General features: G+C 43.3%; 1 protein-coding gene across 1 annotated transcript in view; it reads right to left on the bottom strand.

The window, feature by feature from the left end:
* The window catches only part of LOC120744229 (receptor-type tyrosine-protein phosphatase R-like), a 35,806-nt gene extending 28,302 nt beyond the window's left edge, over positions 1-7,504 (bottom strand). Inside the window, exons 1-2 of the mRNA XM_040048465.1 lie at positions 6,957-7,504; positions 1,400-1,674 (exon numbers count right to left, since the gene is read on the bottom strand). Of these exons, the coding sequence (XP_039904399.1) occupies positions 1,400-1,674; positions 6,957-7,002 (321 nt within the window). The 5' untranslated portion in view covers positions 7,003-7,504. The remainder of the gene's footprint in view (positions 1-1,399; positions 1,675-6,956) is intronic.
* Positions 7,505-15,166: the final 7,662 nt, after the last annotated feature.

The following is a 15,166-nucleotide window of genomic DNA, read 5'->3' as shown; positions in this document are numbered from 1 at the left end:
TGGACAGGAAACTGCAGGATCTAGGACTGAGCAGCTCCCTCTGCAGCTGGATCCTTAGCTTCCTGTCTGACAGACGCCAAGTGGTCAGACTGGGCGGCATCACCTCATCCCCCGTCACACTGAACACTGGTGCTCCACAGGGGTGTGTACTGAGCCCTCTCCTATACTCACTCTACACCTACGACTGCACAGCCACTAACAGCTCCAACATCATTGTGAAGTTTGCGGACAACACTACAGTGGTGGGTCTTATCACCAACAGTGATGAGACGGCTTACAGGGAGGAGGTCAGCGCCCTGACCCACTGGTGTCAAGACAACCATCTCACCCTCAACGTCGCAAAGACAAAGGAGTTGATAGTGGACTTCCGGAGGTGCAGAGAAGTACACACCCCCATCACCATCAACGGCACTGCTGTGGAGAGAGTGAGCAGCTTCCGGTTCCTTGGTGTACATCTGGCTGAGGATCTTACGTGGTCAGTACACACAAACAAAACAGTGAAGAAGGCGCAGCAGCGCCTCTTCTTTCTCAGGAGACTGAAAAGATTCGGCATGAGCCCCCGCATCCTCAGGACCTTCTATCACTGTGCCATTGAGAGCATCCTCACTGGATGCATCACCACCTGGTATGGCAATAGCACCGCTTACAACCGCAAAGCTCTCCAGCGAGTAGTGCGGTGCTCTGAACGGATAATTGGAGGTGAGCTTCCCTCCCTCCAAGACATCTACAGGAAGCGGTGCCTGAGGAAAGCGGGGAGGATCATCAAGGACTCCAGTCACCCCAGCCATAAACTGTTCAGACTACTTCCATCAGGAAGGAGGTTCTGCAGCATCCGGTCCCGTACCAGCAGACTGAGAGACAGCTTTTTCCATCAGGCCATCAGACTGCTGAACACGTCATAGACACCTCAGCTTCACTACTGGAACTTTAACATTATGCACTCCATACTGTACAGTAATGCCACTGTTTTGCACATGTCTCAACTCTGTATATTTTATATATTTTATTTATTGTTTACTCTATTTAATTTGTAAAATATGTGTACACACACACACACACACACACACACACACACACACGTAGAAAAATATTTAGTATGCACATCCAGAAATGCATATACTATTATATATTGTACATATATTTATTAGTTTCAGATGTAGCCATTCTTGTATTTTGCTTGTTTACATTATTGTATTTTGCACAACTCTGTTGCTTGTGAAGCTCGCACACAAGAATTTCACTCACATGTGCTGTGACAATAAAAGTGATTTGATTTGATTTGATATGACTGTGTTCATGTCCAGACTGAGACCCTTTCACACTTCGCTCACTCCTCAGTTTGTGTCAACATAACATGTATCCTAAGAATTCCACTGATGTCAAATGGCTGGTTACTCACCACAGTAACCAAATGTCGTGCGGATATAGCGGCATGCTCCGGCTGCACCTCATGATGTGGTTGTGCCAGCAGGTTAAGGCTTTGCTGGCCGGCGGGCTCCTGAGGAAACAGACCATCAGGTAGGTCTTTGGCTAATCTGGCAGGGTGCTGATGGTGACGATGATGATGGAGGTGGTGCTGGAACTCTGGCAGTTTGTTCACATCCTGATGACCATACAGAGATGGAGGGAAACGACCCAAGTGGCGGAAAGGTGAGGCCTCATTGGAAGATGATTCTGTGGAGAGAAGGGGGGGGGAGAGTTAGTTTAGAATTCCTGCAGTGGATAATTTCCACAGTCCGTCAGACCAGCAGGTTTATGCTGATGCATCGACTCGGACTGAAGCTGCTCTAATGAATGATGCACCTTTTTAATCTCAGTGGTATAGTGTTGGAGCCATAGACTGTGCAAGAGGAAACCCCTGCTCACCAACTAAACCCAACCAACTGTGACAAATATGAACTGCATAATTCACCATCGCCCTTTAATTATCATGGCAAAAGGAACAAAAAACCCTGAGGAAGCACTTTCAGTGCAGCAGCATATGTGATTTCACATACGAGCATATACAATACAACTGAATATAACCTCTATGAAAGTGGTATGAGATAATCTTAGTGGATGTGGACCCAGTACAGAACCCTGAGGTGCACCACACCACATTAAACTAAAGTATTTTTCTAAAGCTATACCTCATCCATTGGTTTGGAAGCCTCAACATTAGTGTTTTGGGTCCCGCCATGTTGTTTTTTTCCATGCTGTTTTTTTTGGAGCCAGAAGTGACCAGATTAACGAACATATTCGTTAATGCTAGCAGGTCTGTGCAATGCACAAATAGAGCTTACTAGGTAGCACTAAGTAACATCTAAAATAAATCCTCCTTACTCACATAAACTGGAGCACAGCCTTCTTGAATGGACTGTTAGTGCATTTAACCTGACAGCAGACATATTATTGGTCAGATAATTGCACTAAAAATGCTGGAAAAGCTTAGCACTCAGCTAGCAGCCGTCTGAGTCACACTTCACCTGTCAGTCACAAAGCCACGCCTTTAAATGCAAATTTAAAGGTTAATGCGATTTAAACAGGTGAGTTATAAAAACATTACCTCCTTACATTTGTTATGATGGATAAAATCAGCTAAAGAGACCAAAACTATTAATTGTAAAACCATGAACATGACACATTTGACATAAGTGAGAATTAGATGAGCAATTTTTTGGACTTCACAAATAAAAATACTTTTTCTATTTTTATTGTAAAGATGTGGATAATGTCCACAGAAGTAGGAAAGCGTCAAATCAGTTGCTAGTTAAAATAATTTCAGAGAATGAGCGTTATTTTACAATAATTAATTTAAATTAATGTTAATAGTTCTTTAGTAGATTTTAATTACACATAAAAAAAATTTCAAAGTAATCTGTGTGCTGGCATTTATCCAAAGCTTTTCACTCGAGACTTGAGAAAGAAGACGTGCACCAAGGCTTTACAGTTCAAAAATCTATTTCTTGTAAAAATCCTCTGCTGTGTCCTCCTCCTCATGCCTCTTATCTTTCATGTCGTTCTCCAACACATCACAATCAGTATCTCTCACAGAGATGAAGAGAAAGCAGCAGACAAAATGAAAGCAGGAGATCCCATCTGTCTACCTCTGCCATCCCAGCTCATTGGGCAGGACAGAGACTTTCATGAGTCTGCAGGCAGGCTGAGAGGAAACCCCTGTGCACTGAGTGAACCCACCCATCTGTGATGAATACAAACACTGCATAATTCACCATCAGTCTTTATTTATCCTGAGTGGTGGTGGTGGTGGGGAGTGGGGGGGGGGGGGGGGGGGGGGGTTGACTGAGAGAAGCACTTTCTCCGTTTCATATTCATTCATGGTCCTTTCTATTTAAAGAACACTCAGACATGAAAGAACCATCAGAAGTGGCCAGTCCTCTTCATGTTTAGTTTGCTGGCGGACAGAAAATTAACCGATTTGATTAAGCAGAAAGTTTCTGAAATATACACTTGAAGACATTAAAAAGCTCAAGTCTGCATGTGAATCAATCAAGAATTAAACTTTAAAATGACTAATCATGTCTAACTAACACAAGAGGCCTAGTGCATGAAACTCTGTATATTCACAGCGATAGACTTGTGTATTGTCCATCTTTTTATTTATTAAAGTCAATTTGTTAGGTTTTTCTGCTGCCTAGCTATAACGCTAGCTTGCATCACTTATGTTATTTTCACTGTCTGCAGGAGGAGGAGTGAGCAGATGATGCTGGAAATTTCTCCTGCAGCTTCAGCCTGAGCTGACAGACTGTTCGTCCGGCCGTCTGTTAGACTCCAATGTTTGTTCTGGCAGCAAAGACACGGAAAAGAAGGTGTCCTCCGACTGCTGTCGGTCTGCAAACATTATTTTTCTCTGCTGTATCGGTGCCAAAAACCTGTTTTCTGTGAGTCAACAAATGCAGACAGAAACCAGGAACAGAGACCTGATATAGTCTCAATTTTATCTGGAAAATACATGTCTGAAAGTAGGTTTCATTAAAAATAAAAGAAACATGTTGAATTTTGCTGTAAAACATTAACAGCAACAGGAAGCTGCAACAATAAATCAGGTCTCAGCTGAAATGAAAAACTGAAGCAGGCCTTTCAGGCGTCCGGGAAGCTGACATGGCTCTTCACGTCTCTGTTTGGCATCTTTTTCCCTAGTGACAGCTTCCTGGTTGCCATGCACAATGCTGAGTTGAGCTGTGCTCGGATTGGACAGAGGAGCCGGCTCTGCCTCTTTTCCATGAGACTACCAGCAAATCACAGGTCAAATTAGAGCAAGGGCAAAGTCTTCAGTATGCGCGTGTGTGAGAGAGGAGGAGAGATGTTTAAAGTTATGACTATTAAAATTCATTAACAGGTTTAAATGAGAAAAAACAAGGACACAAGGATGTTGACTTCTTGTTTCTGTAAAATAAATCTGTTTCAAGTTAAGTATCGTGTTTGTCTTCTGTCTTTATTTCCATCCAATGTTTGTCTTGAAAGAATCTCCCTACACTGCAGCGGGTAGGAATGTACCCACTGGAACATTTGGGGTCTATAACACAGATCGTATAGAAAAGATGGATGTAGCCACTGTGACATCACCCTTTTGTTTCTGAGCTCCGCATTTTGAAGCCTTACCTTTAGCATTTGGGCCTCCATCATGTTTTATTGGACCTAGTCACCATATCTGTGATGAGTGCCATGCCAAGTTATCAGCGAAGTGAGCAAAATTGGTTAGAAGGTTGGCAAACATCCAAATAAAATTCTACAATTTCACTGCATATAGGTCATATTGTTGATCAGATACTTGTAAGAAGGCCACAACAGGCTCCAATTAGCTTTAGAGACCACAACTGTTTGTGGTCAACAAAGTCTGCCAAAATCAACAGACACCAAACACTGATCTGCCCTGAAAGGGCCAAAAGAAGGAAGACAAAAAAAGTGCTCATCCAACAGGTGATGTACATAAATCTGCAAAAAGCTATGTACCTCTCAAATATCAAATTATGAAGATTACAGATCTCACACTATAGTCAAAATTCCATCAGTCTCAAACCAACGTGGTCGCACAATACCAGCGTCTCAGGAGATCTCAGTGTTCCTATGTCAAGATGTTTCAAAAGTGCTTACTTTTAGTTTTCTTTGCCTTAAAAGCTTAATCCCATTCAAGGTGTGAGATATCAATGTTATTGCCATCTTTCTTTACATCCAAGCAGTGATGCAGAATCAGGACTCTTTACAATTTTTAAGGCAGTAAAATTCTTTTCAGAACATGAATGAGCTAAGTCCCTGGAACAAGACGAATATCTGGATCTGGATTCGTCTGTAATATTTTCTTCTTCTGTCATTCTTATTTAATTATGCCCACTCTCTTGTATTGGTAAAGAATCCTTTCAGAAATTTCTGGATCCCGATTGAGTCCCCTTCTTCTGGTTAGACCTTTCCTAAATCCATTCTCAAATTTGGAGAAACCCAACGACGAACACCAAACCTTTCCTATGAAACTCTTAAACTACTTCAAAAAGCAAACCCATTTCCCTCTACCTTTTATTAGAGTTATTCCAGTCGTTCCAGCAGCATCCATTTCACCTGCCTGGGGAAATCTAAAAGCAGCTTCCAGGAAAACAAAAGTGCAATCTTCTTCCTGTTTAGGAGCTTTCATTTCCCCCAGGAGGCTTCATGCCCGTTGTCAGACAGAAAAGTCAAAGGGATGCTCGTATGGAGCCAAATCAAAGGAGCAATGATACATTTTTAGCCAAATTAAAAACTTGTCTTTAAACAGCAGGAACCTAACTGTACTTGGAGGAATCTGAACCGAGAAGTTTCTAGTTTACAAAAAAGAAAAGCGCTTACATATACATGCCAAAAAGGGCAGCATTTGTACCAAAACAACCTCACAGAGGAAAATGCTCCGCAGCTCACTTACTGCAGAGCTCCAGTTTTACCTCAGCCTGGTAAAAATGGAGCCGTGCAGTGAGCCAGTAGCTGATCTTATTCTTCAGCTGTGCGCTTGTTTCCAGCCCAGCACCTGCTTCTACTTCTACCAGTCATATCATGTAGCAATACTGAAATGCATCTGTCTGTGGTGCACAGGTAAAAGTGAATCCCTGCAGTGTGGGAGCCATCGATTTTCTTGAATTTCTATATGACCTCGTGTAAAACACAGCAGCTGTCCAGCTGCCAATTAGGAGCCCAGGTTTGTGGGGACACAGTCTGGTGGTTTACTCTGACCTAGATTCAATTTTGAGACTTTGCTCAGGAACTGCGTCATTAAAACAGCCGGGAAGGTGCAGTGAGGATGCCAGCACCTTCTGCCGCAGCTTCAGATGACTCGATTATAGAAATGGAATATTTTTAAATGCAATCCTTTTGATACAGAAATTATTAAATGGAAAGAAATTTTCAAGCACAGGTCTTAAAATGCTATGCTTAAAATCACAGTACTCCACTTCAGTGTGTCATTCTGGGATTAACATTATTAAACAGAAACTATTAAAATGTTGCTCTGTGAAAATGATATAGCATCTGCACTAGAAAATACTGGAAAACTATATGAGTCAGCAATGGAAATGGGTTCTATCATAGCCTATTTTTGCAGTATTTGCAGCAATAGAGTCATCTATATTCAACACTTCTGTACAGACAATATTTAAAAGTCTGTCTTTTCTATGTTTTTGTTCCTCTACATGTGTACAGCACACATGCTGTGGGAGACTTAAGCACTTCTTCTGAGGAATGTCATCTTAAGGACTTAAACTATGTATTTGCAGTTGATATAACATCACCTGCACTGGGTAAAATCCTATTAAGGACGCTAGCGGTTTTTCTTTCTTATTTTATCTGGAAGACCTTCAGCCAGCTATCAAACAAGCAAACCGCACATTAGAGGAGATGTGAGCACCATCTGCGCGCATGTTTACAGGCTGGACTGTAGAAACATATCTAATCACCGAAACAGGATCACTGTGAAGTAACACACAGCAGGCGCTTACCTGTGAGCAGCAGCTGTGTCCATATTAGACACACGGACAGAAACATGGTGAATGCTCCTTTGCAGCTCACTCTGAAAGAATCAGCTCCTCGGATTTCCTCCTGCAGCTTGTCTCGGTGCTGTAATCAGCCCGCGGCTCTTTCCTTCATTAAGCAGCCGCTGCCAGAGCTCCGCAGACCCGCTCCGGCACCGAACCCCGCGTCGCTCCTTCTCCGCCCTGCCGTGCCCTAAAGCGGCCTGGCCGAAAAAGGAAGAGTCGCTCTCCAACCGCGTTAGATGCGAGCAAAAGCAGAGGACTCTCTCCCTCTGACATCAAAGGAAGAATAGTGTTTGTGTCCACATCAGCTTCAGGTGGAGGATGAAGAGAGAGACGAAGGGGAGGAGAGAAGGCGTGGAGAGGAGACGAGGATTCGTCCTTAAGAATATCAGCGCTCAAATTAATCTCAATACTATTAGAATGATTTCAGTCATCTTCGCCATTATTTTGTTTAGCGATTAATAGAATTACATTTATAAAAACCTATGTTAGCAATAATGCAACAAATCGTTTACCCAGAACATAGGTGTCAAACTCTGGCCCGCGGGCCAAATTTGGCCCGCAGCCTATATATTTGGCCCGCGAAGCCATACCAAATTACTATTAGAGCTGGCCTACTGGTATTATACAGCTAATATATATATTGTTTAGTATTAACCTTTGCTTGTTCCATATTCAGTTTTTCAGCAAAACTTGTTTGAGTCCATAAGAAAAGATTCATTCTTATATCTAGAGGAAGATTTTTTTTTTTTTCAATAAATATTAACGTTAGCCCGCAACTTTGTTCCAGTTTTGAATTTTGGCCCACTGTGTATTTGAGTTTGACACCCCTGACCCAGAACATCGTTTTACTTTAAATGACTGCAATAAAATTGTAATTTTTCAGTCACTGGCCTGATCCCAGAATGTATTTATCATATCATATTATATCATGTTAGGTTCACTGGTGATTTTAATTGGTTGTAGGTGTTGTAGATGTGAGTGTGAATGGTTGGTCTGTGTTCCCCTGCTACAGACCGATGACCTGTGCAGAGTGTATCCCGCTTCTTGCCCTATGGCAGTTTCCCCACAACCCTAAATTGGATAAGGAGAAGAAAATGGATAATGTAATATAATATAATATAATATAATATAATATAATATAATATAGGTGACTATAAGAGACTACAAGGTAACTCTAGCTCTGGCTGTCTGGACATTGCTTAATCACCAGGAGTGTAAAGTATGAAATAATAATACAAATAATACTTTCAGTTTGGAGATGCTGCTGTGGAACACCAGCTTGAAGTTGCTCTGTGGCTCCGGCTCAATCCAGATCAGTCAAACGTGGGATGCTTAGAGGAGACAACAACTGACAGTTGTAGCCGAGTCCATGCTAATCACCTGATTGTCAGCTCTTGGAGTGCCAGAAGGTTAAAACAAGATGTTTGGCAGAGATTTGTCAAGTCATTCATGGGCACGGCCCACATACTCATCTCCGCTGCTCATCCCAGAAATGTGTTTTCCTTACAAATAAGGCTCAATTTAAGGGGAAATAAACAGAATAAATAAATGAATAAAAAAAGGGGTATTGCCAAAAAGCTTTGTTACAATAATAAAATAATTTAGCAAAACATAAATTTTCTTACTTATTTTAATATATAGAATTATTACTTTTTGACCAACTATGTGCACAAGTACAAGGAATTGGGCTCTAATTATTTCTTTGCTCTCAGAACACAGTCGACAACAGACAATACCAGCATGCGCAAAGACAATGGAATAACAGAGCCTTTCCAAAAAATTAGAATATCATGGAAAAGTATATTTATTTCCATAATTCCATTCAAAAAAACTTTCATAGATTATAGACTCAGGGCCCACAACTTAAATGATTTTAAGGACTTAGTTGTTTATTTGTACATAATTTGGGCTTCCTGCTCATAAAACCCACAAAAATAGGAACCTCTTACAGACAGGTCAGACCTGTCTGTAAGAGGTTATTAATGACATTTGGTAATCTTGTTTTCTCAAAAGGATTTTTACCTGTGTAGGTTGTTTGTAAAATTAGTGAAACACCCGAAGCTTCATATAGTCAATATCTGCAACTTCAAAGTGAAAGAGCTATGTGTATTTATGCACTTGGCACAGTAGCTGTAAATATTCATCTCTACCAATTATTCCTGACAGAGGAGTTATTCTAAGAACTCAGAGCTGAGGTTCCCCTTTTCTAAGACTGTATGTTCTTAGAAAAGAGGAAGCTGTTAGTTGTTTATCACACAAGAGTTCATGTCAAAAGTCACATAGACATTTGCTTAGTGATCAATAAAAGAACACATTTCATGAAGCTGATCACACTATATACAATTTTCTTCTGACAAACATTTATGGCTCTCAGGCTTTTTTCACATTGATGTGTTTAACAAAGTCACAAATATTTATAATGTCACCTTTTTTTCAAATTCAGATTCAGGGTTTGCAGTAGTGACTGTTGAGTCATTTTTGATAACGTTTCCCAAAAGAAAATCATTAAATAATCATTACTATTCAAATCAAATCAAATCAAATCAAATCACTTTTATTGTCACATCACATGTGCAGGCACACTGGCACAGCACATGCGAGTGAAATTCTTGTGTGCGAGCCCCACAAGCAACAGAGATGTGCAAACACAACAACACAAACGAGCAAAATACAAGAATGGCCGACCTGAAACTAATAAATATATGTACAATATATAATAGTGTATGCATTTCTGGATGTGTATACTAAATATTTTCCTACGTGTGTGTGTGTGTGTGTGTGTGTGTGTGTGTATACACATTTTTACAAATTAAATAGTAAAAAACAAATAAAAAAAAATAATAATAATAATAATAATAATAAAATATATAAAATATACAGAGTTGAATATGTGCAAAACAAGTGGCATTTATATACAGTGTGGAGTGCATAATGTTGAAGTTCCAGTAGTGAAGCTGAGGTGTCTATGAAGTGTTCAGCAGTCTGATGGCCTGGTGGAAGAAGCTGTCTCTCAGTCTGCTGGTACGGGACCGGATGCTGCAGAACCTCCTTCCTGATGGAAGCAGTCTGAACAGTTTATGGCTGGGGTGACTGGAGTCCTTGATGATCCTCCCCGCTTTCCTCAGGCACCGCTTCCTGTAGATGTCTTGGAGGGAGGGAAGCTCACCTCCAATTATCCGTTCAGAGCACCGCACTACTCGCTGGAGAGCTTTGCAGTTGTAGGCGGTGCTGTTGCCATACCAGGTGGTGATGCATCCAGTGAGGATGCTCTCAATGGCACAGTGATAGAAGGTCCTGAGGATGCGGGGGCTCATGCCGAATCTTTTCAGTCTCCTGAGAAAGAAGAGGCGCTGCTGCGCCTTCTTCACTGTTTTGTTTGTGTGTACTGACCACGTAAGATCCTCAGCCAGATGTACTCCAAGGAGCCGGAAGCTGCCCACTCTCTCCACAGCAGCGCCGTTGATGGTGATGGGGGTGTGTACTTCTCTGCACCTCCGGAAGTCCACTATCAACTCCTTTGTCTTTGCGACGTTGAGGGTGAGATGGTTGTCTTGACACCAGTGGGTCAGGGTGCTGACCTCCTCCCTGTAAGCCGTCTCATCACCGTTGGTGATAAGACCCACCACTGTAGTGTCGTCCGCAAACTTCACAATGATGTTGGAGCTGTTAGTGGCCGTGCAGTCGTAGGTGTAGAGTGAGTACAGGAGAGGTCTCAGTACACACCCCTGTGGAGCACCAGTATTCAGTGTGATGGGGGATGAGGTGATGCTGCCCAGTCTGACCACTTGGCGTCTGTCAGACAGGAAGCTAAGGATCCAGCTGCAGAGGGAGCTGCTCAGTCCTAGATCCTGCAGTTTCCTGTCCAGCTTCGAGGGAACGATGGTATTGAATGCTGAGCTGTAATCTACAAACAGCATTCTCACATACGTGTCTCTCTTCTCCAGGTGTGACAGGGCAGTGTGTAGTGTCAGGGCTATGGCATCATCAGTGGACCTGTTGTGGCGGTATGCGAACTGTAGAGGGTCCAGTGAGTCGGGTAGTGCAGAGCAGATGAAGTCCCTGACCAGCTTCTCGAAGCATTTGCTTACGATGGGGGTCAGGGCTACAGGTCGCCAGTCGTTCAGTGAGGAGATGGTGGAGGATTTGGGTGCAGGGACGATGGTGGCCATTTTGAAGCAGGCTGGGACTACAGACAGAGAGAGGGAAAGGTTGAAGATGTGTGTGAACACTCCAGCCAGCTGAGCCGCGCATGACTTGAGGACGCGGCCGGGAATCCCGTCCGGACCAGTAGCTTTGCGCGCGTTCACCTTCCTGAAGCACTTCCGCACATCCTCCTCAGACACAGTGTACGCACTGACGTCATCCGCGGTGCGCACACTGTCCGGTCTCATGGTGTTCGCTGCGTCGAATCTAGCATAGAATACGTTTAGATCCTCACACAGAGAGGCCGTGGTCTGCGGTGTGCTGGTTTTCCCTCTAAAGTCTGTGATCGTGTTTAGTCCCTGCCACATACTCCGAGGGTTGTCAAACTGTTGCTCCACCCTGTCCCTGTACTCACGTTTGGCTGCTTTGATCGTCTTCCGGAGTTGGTAATGTGCATGTTTGTAGTCCGATGTGTTCGCGGAGGCAAAGGCGGTGTTCCGTGCCGCAGGCGCGAACATCTCCGTTAATCCAGGGTTTTTGATTTGGGAAGGATTTAACTGTTCTGGATGGGACGACATCTTCCACGCATTTCCTGATAAATCCACAGACTGAGTCTGTGTATTCATCAATGTCTCTGGCGGCCACGTGAAACATTTCCCAGTCCGCGTGATCAAAACAGTCCCGCAGCGCAGACTCCGATTGGTCCGTCCAACAGTGCACCGCCCTCCGGGTTGGAGCTTCCTGTTTCAGCTTCTGCCTGTAGGCGGGCAGGAGCAGGATGGAGCAGTGATCTGATTGGCCGAATGGGGCGCGGGGGAGGGCTTTGTACGCATCCCGGAAAGAGGTGTAACAGTGGTCGAGTAGCCGGTTTCCACGTGTGTTAAAAAGGATGTGTTGATGGAGTTTTGGTGAGACTTTCTTCAGGTTTCCCTTATTAAAGTCTCCGGCTGTGATAAACGCTGCCTCTGGGTGTGCGGTTTCCTCACTGCTGATCACTACTATTCAAAACTAAATCATTTTTCTTAGCATTATATTGTTAATACATATTATCACAGCATCAGAATTTACAAGTAAAACTGATGATGGTACAAAAATTAAACATTAAGATGAACAAATATAATGGGCACATCTGATTATGTGTTAGTAAACTGTGAGTAAAGAGGCAACAGGTAACCATGACAATATTATAACTATTTATTTCCTGTTATAAAACAGTTGACGTCGTATAAATTTTTAAATCTGAAAAAAGCAAGCTTTCATACTGTCCTTTTCTTCTGCTGTGAATCTTATTGTTTCACTGCTCAACTTGCTGGTAGAGCTGTCGTCATATTTATAGAGACTATAGATAAAAACTAATTGGAAAAATAAAATGAAAATCGAAATAATCCTGAACTGACAGGAATAACAATCTGCAAATTCAGTAGTATGAACAAATGTTTGCATATTTGATTTTCTAATCTTTTTGGATATTTGTCCATTTAAATGTTTCAGATTGTTAAACAAATTTAAATATTAGACAAACATAACAGTGGGGTTGGGTTAATTAGAAACACTAAATTGTGAATGTGGGGGTGAATGTGAGTGCAAATGGTTGTCTCTGTTCATGTGTTAGCCCTGCAACAGACTGGCGACCTGTCCAGGGTGTACCCTGCCTCTCAAATTCAAATTCAAATTCAAATTTTATTTGTCACGTACACAGTCATACACAGTACGATATGTAGTGAAATGCTTGGACAACTGCTCGTGACCTAAAGAAAACAAAAAAGGAAAAGGCTATGAATAAGATAGGAAATAAATATGAAAAATTAAAAAGGGTAAATTTAACTAGGAAGGAATAAAATATAAATTAAGGTTAAAAATGAAATAACTGTACAACACAAATTAGAATGAAGGGTAAATTTAACTGGGAGAATAAGATAAAATATATAAATTAAAGTTGAAAATAAAATAACTGTACAACAAAATACACAATATAGAACTATATAAGAATGTATGAAGAAATATAAATAAATATATACACAATAACAGCAGCTGTACAAGTATTAACTGGAAATGAAGAATATAATGTCCAGTGTTGTGCAATCCACATTATGTCTTGTGCAGTGCAAATATGCTTAAAGTGATTTAAGTGATGAAGTGAAAACAATGTCCAGAATGTCCAGTGTAAGAACCATATGTGTGGGTCAGTACTGTGTGGTGGTGTGATTGAGAGACCGTATCGCCTGCGGGAAGAAGCTCCTCCTCAGTCTCTCTGTGTTGGTCTTCAGGGAGCGGAATCGCTTTCCTGACCTCAACAGAGAGAACAGTCTGTTGTTGGGATGGCTGAGGTCCTTCACGATTTTCCTGGCCTTGGTCCAGCACCGCCTGCTGTAGATTGAGTGCAGGTCAGGGAGCTCGGAGCGGATGGTGCGCTCAGCTGATCGCACAACCCTCTGTAGAGCTCGTCTGTCCTGCATGGTGCTGTTCCCGAACCAGGTTAAGATGTTTCCCGTCAGGATGCTCTCTATGGTGCACGAGTAAAAGTTCCTGAGCACCTTGGAGGGCAGTTGGAAGTCTCTCAAGCGTCTGAGGTGGTAGAGACGCTGACGATGATGACCATGGTGTTGATGTGACAGGACCATGACAGGTCCTGCGTGATGTGAACTCCGAGGTATTTGAAGCTGTCCACTCTCTCCACTGGGCACTCGTTGATGACAGGGGTCTGGTAGTTCCTCTCCTGCTTAGTGCTGAAGTCCACTATCAGCTCCTTTGTCTTACTGACGTTTAGAAGGAGGTTGTTCCTCTGGCACCAGTTCTCCAGATTCCTAATCTCCTTCAGGTAGGCCGTCTCGTTGTTATCAGAGATCAGGCCCACCACGACGGTGTCGTCAGCAAACTTGATGATGGTGGTGGAGCTGGTAGTGGCCACACAGTCATATGTGTACAAAGAGTACAGCAGGGGGCTCAGAACACACCCCTGGGGGGCTCCAGTGCTGAGAGTGGTGGAGGCTGAGACATGTCCGCCCATCCTTACTGCCTGTGGTCTGCCAGTTAGGAAGTTGGAGATCCACAGACACATAGATGAGCTGAGTCCCAGATGCTCCAGCTTGGTGGTGAGTGTGGAGGGAATTATGGTGTTAAATGCAGAGCTGTAGTCTATGAAGAGCATTTTAACATAATTCCCCCTTCTAGTGTCCAAGTGAGTGAGTGATGTGTGGAGGAGATGAGAGATGGCATGGTCTGTGGAACGATTTGGACGGTAAGCGAACTGTAGTGGGTCCAGTATGTCTGGTAGTGAAGAAATGATGAAGTCTCTGACCAGGCGTTCAAAGCACTTCATCACTACTGAGGTGAGGGCTACAGGGCGATAGTCATTGAGAGAAGCAGGGTGGGGTTTCTTCGGGACAGGAACAATGATGGACTCTTTGAAGCATGTGGGGATCACCGACTGAGATAAAGAGATGTTGAATATCTCAGTGAACACAGGAGCTAGCTGGTATGCGCAGTCTCTTAGGATACGACCTGGGATGCCGTCTGGTCCTGCTGCTTTCCTGGTGTTCACTCTTTTGAAGGCTCTCCTTACTTCATGCTCGGAGATGACGAGCACATTTCCGGTGCTGGCAGTATCTTCCTGTCTGCAGCCGTTAGCGCCGCTAGCACTAGCATTGTTGGAGTCCTTAGCTGCAGCCTCGAAGCGAGCATAGAAAGTGTTCAGCTCGTCTGCCAGAGTCACGGCCGCGTTCGTCATACCAGTTGTTGGTGCTTTATAGTCCGTTATTGTCCTTAGTCCCCGCCACAGGCTCCTAGAGTCACTCTGTTGGAGTTGTGACTCTAGTTTCCTCCCGTAGCGCTGCTTCGCCTCTTTCACCGCCCTCCGCACGTTATATGACGCGGCTTTGTACGGGTCCATGTCCCCCGTCGTGAGTCCCGTGTTGTAGGCAGCGGTGCGGGATCTCAGAGTGTCGCGGATGGTTTTATCCACCCACGGCTTCTGGTTGGGAAACGTTGTGATAGTCTTTGTCTCCACGGTATCATCCGCTAGTTTCCCG

Source organism: Simochromis diagramma, unplaced genomic scaffold (genome assembly GCF_900408965.1).
Source record: "Simochromis diagramma unplaced genomic scaffold, fSimDia1.1 OVJJ01000557.1, whole genome shotgun sequence".
In the NCBI taxonomy this organism is placed as follows: domain Eukaryota; kingdom Metazoa; phylum Chordata; class Actinopteri; order Cichliformes; family Cichlidae; genus Simochromis; species Simochromis diagramma.
The sequence above is the reverse complement of the archived record's forward strand: the minus strand, read 5'-3'. Positions and strand labels throughout refer to the sequence as shown.